At 38.0% G+C, this 13,763-nt stretch overlaps 1 protein-coding gene across 4 annotated transcripts in view; it reads right to left on the minus strand.

Moving 5' to 3' along the window:
• INPP5A (inositol polyphosphate-5-phosphatase A) overlaps positions 1 to 13,763 on the minus strand; it is a 1,124,564-nt gene that overhangs the window by 339,309 nt on the left and 771,492 nt on the right. For all 4 annotated transcript variants that reach the window (XM_029609984.1, XM_029609981.1, XM_029609982.1 and 1 more), the window contains one exon: positions 12,142 to 12,226. In XM_029609984.1, the coding sequence (XP_029465844.1) occupies positions 12,142 to 12,226 (85 nt within the window). The remainder of the gene's footprint in view (positions 1 to 12,141; positions 12,227 to 13,763) is intronic.

Genomic DNA, 13,763 nt, shown 5'->3' on the forward strand with positions numbered 1-13,763 from the left:
ATTAGATGGGATTTAAAGAAACTCACTAGCAAATCAATTCTTCCAATACAACGGTATCTCACAATATAGTTTGAAGGGCCTCCAGCTCCTACAAAGTATTGCCATGAGAATTTTGCTAGGTGCAAAAGCAACTGATCATATCAAGATTATTCTACATCATCTTTACTGGCTCCCAGTAGAAAGCAGGATAACATTGAAAACTGTCATCTGCAAATAAAAGTTTACTATTAAATGGTCTTTTGAAAAATACTCTTGGGCAATAGAATTTTTTGCCAAAAGATTCTTACAAATTACCAAGCTTTTAGCATTTTTGCACTTGGCAGTTTTGAAATTTTTCATACAAAAGCCATTTTACAAAAATATTTTGCACTTTAGTACATCGGCCTCTGTTTCCATTCTACATCTTGGCCAATAAAGGGACGTGAATCACTGGTGCTGCTGTCTTGGAGCTGGAATTGGATGAAGAATGTACTTAAACTCCCAAACCATACTTGTGCCCATGGTGACAAGAAACCTCCACCATTGGCTAGAGAGTACTTTCTTTGCCACTCAGCAAAGCACGGAAAATGACTGCATGAGCTTAAAAAGTTCAGCCTATTAATCTCATTATACAGTGGCCTCAGCTAAACTTGACCCTGGCATGTCAATGGATTAGAATCTGTGTCTTGTTCCTCACAAGTGTTAAATTGACAACTGAAAACAAGAAACCAGACAAAAGAATTTTAACACGGATAATATGTAATGTTTTTAAAGTTTTACCGGCCTGCAACACACTGTGATTCAAGAGTAGCTCAGAAACAGACTGTTTTTACTGACCACAAAGTCATATTGCACACTTTTTACAGTTCCTGCTTCGAAACAATTAACTGAGAAGAGAAACAGCTATGAGGATGATTTGACTAGAAACATTCTGTGGTTTGACATGCGTTGGGGAAAGAGCTTTAACTTTCTCCTCTGATGGCCAAAACATGCAGCACCCACCACACAGGAAAGAAAACAAACAAACAAAACTTTGAGTCATCTGCTTCCAGGGGTCTCTACATTTTCCACTTCACCGTCACTTGAAAGTCAGACTTTTTTTTCATGCAAAAGCTTCACGAATTGTTCTTCTTACAACACAAGGGACAAGAGGTCATCATTCAGTACATTCCCAGATTTTGAGTTTTGGTAGTACAATTTCATGGAAACACATAACTGCAGAAATGGGCTAGCTAGTTTGCCCATTTCAACTGAATCCCTCTGGTATGGATGGTGATATTTAGAAATCCTTCCTGTTATAAAATGTACAAAATCTGGCTTTGAGCGGGAGAACACAAACTACCTAGACTAAAATATATCACCGAAGCAAACCACTGACATGAATCGCTCACTTTATGCTGGCACATTATTACCAACTTGCCATTTTCTACTTATTACACAATCTAAAAGGCAAGACTACATATCATTTACTATCACACTTTCCTAACATACAACATGTTTTTCATGCCTATGACATTCTCTCAGTTTATAGAAGCTGCTTAGATTGGCTGATATTATATAATACTTGCAACCAAAATAAAATCAATCAACAAAATAATAAATTAAAATATAAGCAAGTGCCCTATTCATTGAATAATTTGGATTCACTTATCTACATATGGCACGCGATGCTGAAAATTCAGGATCCTCCCCCTAAATCCCCCCTACAAAAAAGTAAATTGTAAAGCTTATACAGGAAGTTAGGCGATTATCACATGTTCTAAAATAGCTTAAACAAGATAGGAACAATTAAAAAAAAACATATACACATCACCAGATTATTTAGTCCTAAGCCGCATTTTCTATTAGGGAAAGGATTTCAATTTAGGTTCCATCCTTCAAATGGAATCTACCATGGGAGAATAACATAACTATTATATATGATGCATCTTTGATTTCCTTTTTTACCATTTATTTCAAACAGCAAGAAACAAAGTACACGAGCTTCTAGACATTCTCATACAACATTATTACAATGTGCTGATTATTTGGGGGAACAGGAAGTTTTCCTAGCACCTTCTGAGAAGATGAAAGCTTTATTCTTTGTTACCACTATTAAAATGCAACAGCCTCTGGCTGCTGGAGATACCAGGGCTTGGAAGTTGGGAACTATCTGCTCCGTGATGCTGACCGCCTCTCTCACAAGAAAATGATTAAACTGAAGGCTGGGGGTGAGGGAGAAATGTTTTACAGAACATGAAATAATACTTGGTTTTCTTGTTCTGGTACACATATACTTTATTTATGAATGCACTGGGTAAATAATATGAATTTAAAAGCTATTGATTTTCTAACGGATTTGCAGATAGACAATTAGGGATTCATGACTTACAAAGGACAGAGAGAGAAAGCAACTATTTGAAATGTGTCATTCAGTAAGGCAGCCACTAAAACTATAGCATCAGCTTCTCAAAACGTTTGTGCAGGTCTTTAGGAAGATGAGAAAAAGTGAGCTGCAGCAGCAAAGTGCTTCTAGGTGTGTGTGTGTGTGTGTGTTGGGAGGGAAGAGAGATTACCTTTTGAAATGCATTTTTTACCCTGGTTTTACTATAGAATATATACAAATTCTCTGAGCAGTTTCTAAGAGAGAACTGCCCATTGGCTGGTTTCTAGAAAGCTCCCTGCTTCACTGCGTGCACAACTATAGCATGAAAAAGACACCCCCTGTGGATTAAAACCCTCCCTCGTGCCAGGCAAATCAATCAGGAACATCTGCTCTAACAAACAGAGGGGAAAGGGCACCTCTGCCTGTTAAATGTGCAAACTGACGGCACCAGACACCAATGTATAGGTAGCCTTACAAACTTACAGATAAGGGTCATGACCTTTCCAGCAACAATTATACACCTACATATAAATTACAAAACTAAGATTTGTGGAACTTAAGTTTTGCTCCCAAATGTACTTAATTGAGGAAACCTCACACCATGGGGTAGCAGTTTTGATTCTGAAATGACATTCCTTAAAAATGATGCATTCCCAAAATCAAGAGAATAGCTGATCTGTCACAATGAATCTGTGTGGTCCACCAGGGTCATAGTGGCAAGGGGGCAATAAGCTGCTCCTTCTCCGTGAATGACAGCAACTTTCAATCCCGGTTTCTAAGAATGACATGATATACTTCAATCACACTGACTTCTTTAGCTCTTCTTAGGAAATAAATGGAACACAGTCTCTCCTCGAGTTATTAAATCTTCTATAATGTCTAATATACCATGACTCGGGTTTTTCTTTTTTTGTTTTTTTAATTTACCAACAGCATGGCACCTCTATTGGTTAAAATTATCTTATTGTACAACTGAGATCAAACTACTTTTCCTTCTGCACAGGGCAGACCCTATTGTAAGCTTCTTCCCTGTCACAGACCACTTTCATAATTACCTAACTTTTACATCTACTTTCAGTGGCAGTCATACTACTACATTCCAAACTGTAGGGCAGCATCCTGGCTGAGGTAGTTATGCAGTGCAGTACTAGATATTAGGCAAAACCTCATTTCAACTAAAACAAATGCTTCAAAATGAACTTTAGGAGTTTGAAGGCTGATGTGCACACTTTAATAATGGAACAATCTATAGGACATGCACAAAAAAATGTTTGAATGCAGATAAGCATTTCGATAGGTACAACCCTTTATTAAATATATATAGCACCGACCCTCTGGCAATACACTTTAAGATGCACTAAAACTGAAACCATATGTCTACATATGGTGTTATGATGACATTTTATGCATTTTTTCCATTCAAACTATTTGCACTATCACTCTATAACTTATGGGCTTGATTTTCAAAGCTATTTGTGCACAAAGAACATGGTTTTATGTGTGTAAATGGCTGTTATAAAATAGCTCAAGGTTCAGTGTATGTAAAAGTATGCACATAACCAGATTTTGCACATTACTTTTGTGCACACTGGTGATAAGTGTTCCGGGGAAACAGAGTTGGGACTTGTTTGAATACTTTATTAATTAAAAAGTATGTGCATACGTTAACCCACATAAGCATACCTGTGAGCAGGTGAATCTCCACTTACTCAGGTACTGAAAGCAAACTTATGCGCATACTTTTGCTTTGAAAATCTGGAGTAAAGTTTACACTTAAAGGGCCGGATTTTTAAACATATGCGCGCGGGGTACATTTGTGCATGTTACCCGCCACGCACAAATGTACACCCGATTTTATAACATGCACGCACAGCCATGCGCATGTTATAAAATCCGGGGTCATTGCACGTAAGGGAGTGCACACTAGGGGAGCCCCGATGGCTTTCCCCGTTCCCTCCGAGGCCGCTCCGAAATCGCAGCGGCCTCGGAGGGAACTTTCCTTCGCCCCCCCCCCCCACCTTCCCCTCGCTTCCCCTATCTAACTTGCCCCTCCAGCCCTACCTAAATCCCCCCCCACCTTTATTTTGTAAGTTAAGTCTGCCTCTGGAGGCCTCGGTCCTGCCCCCGCCCCTTTCACAAAGCCCCGGGACATACGCACGTCCCGGGGCTTTGCATGCATTGCCGGGCCTATGCAAAATAGGCTCGGCACACGCGCAGGAGCAGTTACGCACGTAACCCTTTAAAAATCCGCCCCATTAGGTACACATAGACTTTACCTCATCACATACAGTTGTAAAATTACCCTCCCTATGATGTACATTTCTGATTTGTTGATCAGTACTAATATCTGTAGCTGCTATTCACACATTAAGGAGTGTGTACCACCGAGTCCCTGGAAACACACCTTAATTGTACTCACACAAACTGTATATCTACATACACAACTATCTATACTTTATGTGCCTTCCTTCGATTCAGACACTATTTATGCTATTATTCTATACCTTGTGTGCTGTATATTTTTGATCTACTGAAGCATGCTTTGTGTTCTCTTGATTGAAAAGTGTTAAAAAATGAAGACGACAAATATCTGCTAGACAATGCAACTGAAAGCATTCTGAACAGGTTGGCAGAGTCTTCAAAACACATGCTTTGTTTCACTTTCAATTTCTGGAACTCTTTTTTTTTTTTTTTTTCCTCGGGTTGTTTCTGGGAATCCAAACACATTAACCTATGAATCCCGGACTCAGCTTCTTTTCCATATCCTAAATTTCCTAGCATATGAATCAAAGGCATTTCCGATTGAACACAGACCACTTGATACTGAATTCATAGTATACCACATGACATTAAATAGACAAGGATTCCCATTTAAGACTCAGAACTTACTTTGAGTTCAGATTTGTGGAAATACGGAATCTGAACTGGAAAGACTGTAGAACCAGTATGCTAACCCTGGAAGCTGTAAGTGCACTCTCTTTACCCCCACGTCAAGCTATTCCTAGGCCACCCAAACCCCCATAAATTAAATGGACTCCAGGTGATGCAGTTTTATTAAAGATTATACCATTACAGGGCCTGGCTGACTCTCTCCAACCTAATCAGACACAGCAAAGAATCTCTGGCTCACATCAACTGGTTCCCATGGAAGTGCTTCTGTTCCTGTCAGTCCTAGTGTGTCAGAGTGCCTCTCACTATGGGCAGCCAGCAGAAGGTGAATCCCCTACTGCTCCATAATACGTGGTTCTTGATATGATGCACAATTCAGACTCTTCATGCCGATCAAACAGTGGCTTCTGGTTCAGGAACCCCGACACAGGCAAGGGGCAGTGGCCTGCTAGTTCATGTTCCCTTTGACCTCCTCCATTTCCCTTGACTGTGGGTCTTGCTTTAGACAGTTAGGAATGCCACTTCCAAGCCATACTGCAGTGTCTTTTTGAAAAAAAACTGTACTCAAAATCAAATACATGAACTCCATTCATCTGATATAGATGGCATAATTAGCGGAGAAGAGCTCATGCTAGATAGGTAAGATATTCCAAAGGATAAAGTCACTTATTTGCTTGTTGACCTTTATCCTGTTTATACTGCTCAATGAGACTTGTTAGCTAATATGTTTTCATTACAATGTTAATTTTGATCTAGTTTACCCTTTTCCAAGTTCTACAACCTTGTTCTATGTAATGCCTCTAGGCAAAAATTTATGTTCAGTTTCAATGTAAACCGATGTGATCTGTATTTCATACAGGAACACCGGTATAAAAAAAAAAAAAATCAAAAAATAAATAAATAAATAATCCTTGACCTGTCAAGAAGTTGCATCCAATACCATCATGGCCCAAAAAATGCCCCGATGAGATAATCCTGATGGGGTAGGCAAATGTCATGAAGGTAAGATTCTTCTTGATGCGTTTGATTAGCTGGATGCCCAAAGTATTTCCAAATCTGTTGCTTCCTAAAATATATCACAAAGGTGTCCAGGCAGCAAGGCTAACATCAGCGGACACCAACACATCTCTCATTTTGAGAACTCTAACAACCTGGTATGCCCTCATTGCCAGGCTGAGGCATTGGCCACATGATCTTGCAAGTGCCTGCTTACTGGTACAGACAATGACAGTTTGGTCCACAATCCATACAGTCAAGGTCTGATGCACAAAATCTGCAAAATTAACACAAGCTTTTGAGCTTCCAAGAGCCGGAAGCAGATGATCAGTTTTTTTATCCATTTAACTGTAGTGATCAGAGACCCCACAATAGCTCCACTATCACTGCCATAATTCTCAGTGAATGAATACAGAATGAGAGTGGGTCCTGCTACTTGATATGTGTTCTTGATTACAGCCTCAAGATGATATCTGTGAGAGGGTTTAGGTCTTAGTGCTTAAACCTATTAACGCTGCTCCTATCATCTCCCCCACACCCAATTTCAGCCTCTGAGCAACATCCTGCAGCTGAAGTTTATCATTTTGTTGGCATTTTCACATAGTGGATATTCACTTCTTGTACTGAAGAAGTCTTTTGGGGACTGACTGTTGAGAAGTGATGGGTCACCATCACGGAGATATTATGTTACATATATTTTTAATCTCTTTATTTAATTTCTGTTTTTTCCTAAGTTTATTTATGATATTTTTAGATTCTGTAGCATTCCTATTTGTCTGGTTTCTTACTGCGGTTTATTCATTTCTCCTTACCTTTCATGTATCAAGCTGTTTCTGCTGTAGATCACTCTTAAATTACATGTTCATTTTTTAATGCAAAGATAACATGGTAAATTTACTAAATTTTAGCATTTTCAACTGTATTTATGAATCAACCTAAAAATTCCAGTTCACAAAATTTACCAAGATTTGTTAAATTTCATGAATATTCATCTTAGAATGCAACATTTTATGAAGTTTTGAGAATCATATGGGATTTGTAACAAGAGAATAAGAACAAAATTCTGCACTTAGTATAATTTGCACAATGCTATGAGCTATGCTGGTATTTTTAGACTTTGGAAATAACCATCGGGCATGTTGACTGACTGGCAAATAGACCTCTCTTTCTCAGGTGACTGAGACTGCAAGCAAGATGAATGACAACAAAAAAAGACAACAATCAAAAAATCAATGCACCATAGTACAATTTATAAGTATTTTCACAAAGTAGCCAACTAAGATTAGAGACATATAACAGATTATACAGTGTATGAGACAGTAAAAGTCATTATAGTTTTGAAATTTAAATCTTTGGGTAAGGGAAAACTACTGTGAGAACAGGAAATAACAGTATGAATCAACTCAATTCTTATAATTGTAAGATCATAGGAATTATGATTTAATTATCTCAAATTATATCTACATTATGCTAGGTTTCACATTAGGAGTCACCATGCAGAAAAAGGATCTAGGCATCATCATGGATAATATGTTGAAATTGTCTGCTCACTGTGCGGCAGCTGCCAAGAAAGCAAATAGAATGCTAGGAATTACTAGGAAAAGAATACAGAATAAAACAGAGAGTATTCTAATGTCTCTGTATTGCTCCATAGTGCAATCGCACCTTGAGTATTGTGTGTAATTCTGATCATCTTAGCTCAAAAAAGATATAGTGAAATTAGAAAAGATACAGAGAACAACAACCTAAATGATAAAAGGGATGGAATAATTCCCCTTTGAGGAAAGGCTAAACAGGTTAGGACTCTTTAGCTTGGAGAAGAGATGGCTGAGGGGAGATATGAGTGGAATGGAACGAGTAAACGTTAATCAGTTGTTTACTCTTTCGAAAAATACAAAGACCAGGGGACACACAATGAAGTTACTAGGAAATATATTTAAGACAAAAAGGAAAAAGTACTATTTTTTTACTGAACGCATACTTACTCTGAAATTTGTTGCTGGAAGAGTAGTAAAAGCTGCTAGTGTAGCTGTGTTTAAAAAAGGTTTGGATACGTTTCTGGAAGAAAAATCCATAAACCATTATTAAGGTGGTCATGGAATAATCCACTGCTTGGATAAGCAGCATGGAATCTATCAAGCTTTAGGGATCCTGCCAGGTACTTGTGACTTGGCTTGGCTTTTGTTGGAAACAGGATAATGGACTTGATGGATTTTTGATTTGACCCAGTATGGCAAATCTTATTTTCTTCTCCTTCATAGAACATATGCAGAGAAAATTATTATAGCAATGCCTGGAAGTGTCATGCTCATTCCAGGCTTATCTCTCAATGTTTTGGAGGCGTGGTAGGTGGATTTCCACATTTGCATTTTATCAAACAAATTTATTTGTACTTTATTAATCACTTCCTAATGAACTGGCCCTAACTGCTAACAGGTAAAGATGCACATCATGACTATATAGTGGAGGCAGGCCGAGTGGCCATGTGGATGAACCAGAGTTTGATTTCAATCTCAGGTCATCTGCTCCCTGTAATGCTTCAGAAACAGCATTCACAGCCCCTGGAAGAGACGGCAACATACCCTAGTGGCGAGATTTAGGATCCATAATTGCAGAGATTTGGAAGGATTCCTGAGGCATGGCTTCCGGCTGAGAACTATCACTGCAATGACTAGACTAAAGTTGGGAAGGAATATAAAGTAGGGAGAAAATCCACAAGGTGGTTGTGAATGCACAACAACGTCCTCTGTTCGGCTTCCGGCTCAAGTTCTGATTGAGCTGGATGCCGAACGGAGGAGGAGAAAAATGCCGGATTATGAAAACAAAATTATATATTGCTTCCAAAAGCAATATTTCATGATGTTTAGAAAATATCCATACTTTGGTGGCACATGACGAACACTAAGACATCTGGATTGTTTATCTGGTATGTAATACTTTTATCAAGATTTTATACTGCTCTATTTCCTAATCTGTATGATTTGCTATTGAATGGTTCATTGCTAAAATGCTCATTTCTGGGCAAGCAGGAAACTTTCTATATCCTTGATATTAGAGTTCGTCTTGATACAGAGCACCAACATTGGAAAAGATAAGATTCAGCATTGTATTAATTTATTAAAATATTTACATTTCTGTGGACCATTATTGAAAGCAGACTGGGTTTGGCTACTGTATATCTATTTTGCTATTGAATCAATCACTGCTTTACCTTCCTGTGAAGTGATTAACCTAGTAGAGTTTAGAGGAACAAAGGGCCAGTTTCTCAGTCAAAGGTTTTATGTCTGTTTAGTTTATGATCATTTCCGGTTTGCAATTTTAATTAACAGAAAGGAGAATGGCTTGAGGAACTCAACTCTTAATATGAAAAATGCTTTTATTATTCCAAAACCTGGTAAACTAATCCTAAAAACAGCCCTAGGCACATGGCCTGGATAAGTCCGAAAGCTGCTTTCTTTCTTTTTTATTTGTTTCTTTTTTTTTTTTTAGTTTACAACTTTTTATTATTTGTTTTTAAAGTAAACTTTGAAATAATCAAATGTCATCAGAAAAAAAAAAGAGAAAACAGGGGAGGATAGCACTGATTAAGATGATGTTACTTCCGAAATTATTATTTCTATTGCAGATGGCCCCAATCATACTCTCCAAAAAAGATACTCTTTCGATTTCCAACATTTGGGAGACATTTGTGTGGCAGTGGAGACGACCTAGACTGAACCGGGCTAAATTAATGATACCTAAAGAGGAGGGAGGGGGAAATTTTACCAACATTTGTTATTACAATGATGCTTGTACTGTGCGACATGTAGGTGATTGGTTGAGTGGTAAGGGGTTTTATTCTGATTTAGAAGTAGACAGAGCACTAGTGGCTCCTCTCTCTTTATACTATGTTCTGCATATCCCATAAGCTGCCCTTCCGAGACATTTAGCGGGTTCCCCTTTGGGTGAAAACCACCAGAGTCACCTGGCAAATCTCAGGAAAAAAAATGTTACCCTGGGAGAAATTCTTGTTGTTGCCACTTCAAGGCAATTAAGAGCTCCCCCCCTCCCCCACCCCAGGGGAAGAATTGGCAATCTACAAAGAATGGGAGACAGCAAACAAAGCGATAGTTATGCCCTTTATTGACTTACAATCAAGATCTATACACCCCTTCCAATATTGCATGTCCCATCTGGGGCTTCAACCCTGTCACTATCTTGTTTTTCAACAGATTTACAGCTATATCAAAGCTACTTTTCAATTACAAATGGTACAATATACATCTGGTCCGTTTCAGAGATTTTATCGGGTATGAATGGGTGGTGGACATACCCTTTCAGCCTTACATAAATTCCTGCACTCCATCACCACATATTCATTATCACTACAGATGGCACAGGCATGGGAGAAGGAATTCTTTCTTAATCTGGACGAAGACAATATGTTTGTGTATATCCATGATCTGTATGCATTGTCAGAAGGGGTGATGTATAGAGAATTGAAATTTAAAATATTAATTCGGATATACTATTCCCCATACCGGGCATTCCGGCTAAACATAGCAATTGTCTTACGTGTGGCCATCTGGACGTAACTTTGAGTCACTCTTTGTGGGAATGCCCTGTGATTCCAACCTTTTGGGAGGTAATTTTCTCTGCGATGAGCAAATGGTGGTCAGTAACGCTGAAAAGATCCGCTGAGGTGTGTGTCTTGGGGAAACGATTGGGCTAGGCGGGTGAACTGTTGGTGCTTAAAAGCTGCTTGGTGGGGAAGCAGCATATTCTAGCCCAATGGGTAGGAGAGACTGCTCCAAAGATGATTACTTGGCACAAGAAATTGGTTACTTTGCTTGGAATCAGTCTGTTAAGACTAAACTTGCTAATAAGCAGAAGTTCTTTTTTGCAGTTTGGAAACCATTTATTCAATCCCTACCCGAAGATATTCAACGCGTTGGCCTTCATACTGTCCTTTCAGAGGACATAGTGTAATACATGTAATTTTTGCTGGAATTTAGCAAGGAGTGGTGCTTGACCTGCTTATTAAGAGGGTTAATGTAAAGTGCACCTGTCTTAATTGAGATGCATAATGTTTACTGGAAAAATTATTGTAACAGAAGACTTGGGGGGGGGGGGGGGGGGGGGAAGGGGGAAGGATTTTAGGGTAGGGGTTTACTAGGGAGCCTTGATATGTATAAATCTATATTTGAATATCATTTGAGTATTATCCTGAAGTCAATGTATTCCCTTGAAGGGGAGTTTGAGTTTGTTTAGAAATTTGTTCAATAAAAATCTTATGGAAAAAAAAAAAGAGAAAACAATGTCAATTCAAATACAAAAGAAACATAACTGATTAATTCATAGAATTAAACAATCAACTAAAGCTAATGATTGCAAACCAACATACACTATTGTCTGAATTCAACCTATTAGATACACATGAACTCATTCATACTGTATATCTCCATACACTGACAAAGTGTGTAACTCTATTACTTTGTTCAGTAATAAGATCATCTTGCTTCCAGTTACTAAGAATTATTTTTAGTGCTAATGACAGAAGGATGTCCAATAATTTTGTATTTGGCTTTGATACATGTTGTATGGCAATGGGTTTCCATATAACAACCATAAAGGAAATGTCACCATTTATATGCAGTAATATATTATCAGATACCCATAAATTGTAAATGTCACGGTAAAACAGAATGTGTGAAAATGTTCCTCCCAAAGCTTTTTTCTAATGAGGTGCGTGCTGTAAGCCATTCTTGTTTCATCTGTTCACCATTTGCCTATTCAGAAAGCATCTTTTCTCCTGCCTTTAATTTCAAATCTATAGCATCATTATTGGAAAAGCAGTTTTATGCTCCACAGTTAATAGAGTAGGCAGAAGGCATGTCTTAGCAAAAGTCATTAAACAAATTAGAAAGGCCTACCTCTAATACAGATTTTAAATCCAGACGAAAGTTAAAATCTCCAAAAATGAAGAATGGAGCTCTCTCAAACCGGTGATCTGTAATGCTGAAAATACATAAGAGATTCATATGAATCATTGAAGCTACTTATGATACAGATTTTAGTCAGTGCAGATCTGTTTTACCAAATCAAAAGTTAAGGATAACAGTCCAAATTACTATACCTTGAAAATTTTAAATATATATATATATAAAATTTCAGAATTAAATGATGATATGTGTATTCCTTCCAAGGACTACAGACACAGAATAGGCAATATGAGCTTGAGACTTATTTTTTTATTTATTTAGATTTATATTCCGCTTTTCGCACATTTTTTTTTTCAGCACTTCAAAGTGGATTACATTTAGATACTGTAGATATTTCCCTATCCCCGGAGAGCTTACAATCTAAGTTTGTACCTGAGGCAATGGAGGGTAAAGTGACTTGTCCAAAGTCACAAAGAGCAACAATGGGATTCGAACCCTGTCTCCTGGTTCATAGCCCACTGCTCTAACCACTAGGCTACTTAGAAAAATATACATCAAAAATTAATTTGCCATATTGGGGAAACAGATATATTTGTGTTCTACATTTGGAAAAGGCAACTGAGGAGCTCAAGCATTTTGGAGAAACCAAATAAACCACCATGTGGCAAGTATTTAGGCCCGCACCCCATTCTTCAGTGTGTAATTCATTACAATATGCTTTATTACAATAAGTATGTGTCATAATCCTTATTTTTTGGACTTGCAAAGTCACTAACATGATAGTAGCAACTGGAATAGAGTGGAAGAAGAGAGCAGAGCAAGCTCACGATGTGACATCAGCTCAGGTTAAGAGAAAGAAGACAAAGACACCTGCCCACATTTAAATTAGCGCCCAGCCTCCTTTCTCTATGTTTCAAAACACTTAACCAATGGAAAACGGGAGATAAAAAATGGGAGAGACAATTAAGAATATAGTGACTTGCAAATCAACTAACATTCAGAAGAAACTTCAAATAAAGGATCTATACCATTTTTGCAATCAGAACATCTCTTACTACAACTTCTGCCATATGGAAGATCTCAGCCAATTGCTACACTTCACTTGATCTTATTGCTTATTATATGAAGCGTGGATAAGTCCTTTAGAAACCATACCTCTTCCCTTTTATACCTTCTGCCAACCACTCTCCTTATCAATGTGCTTATATCCAGGTACTGTATAATATGCATTACACAATTCAAAAGTGGGAGAGGAAGGAGAACAGAGCGGGGTGAGGGTGGCTGTTACCTTCTCTATCAAACAGGATTAATGAGTTCATTTAAGAATGATCTCTTGGTCTTTGTTATACAAGCACTTTCTAATCTATTTTCATTAATGAACACTACAGATACAGGATACTTAATAGCAGGATATAGATAAATATGGTCTCCACATTACAGTACATAAGCAGTCAATAAAAACCACACTAATGACAAGCAGTTCTAATTAGAGGCTTAACAAGAGGAAGGGTTTTTGTCAGATGTGGCATTAACCCAGCAGTGAGGGTATAAATCAGACTGATCTCATCTATAAGAATGTGATGCCACATTACTTTATTTTCTATGCATTTGTC

Source organism: Rhinatrema bivittatum, chromosome 7, assembly GCF_901001135.1.
Source record: "Rhinatrema bivittatum chromosome 7, aRhiBiv1.1, whole genome shotgun sequence".
Classification (NCBI taxonomy): domain Eukaryota; kingdom Metazoa; phylum Chordata; class Amphibia; order Gymnophiona; family Rhinatrematidae; genus Rhinatrema; species Rhinatrema bivittatum.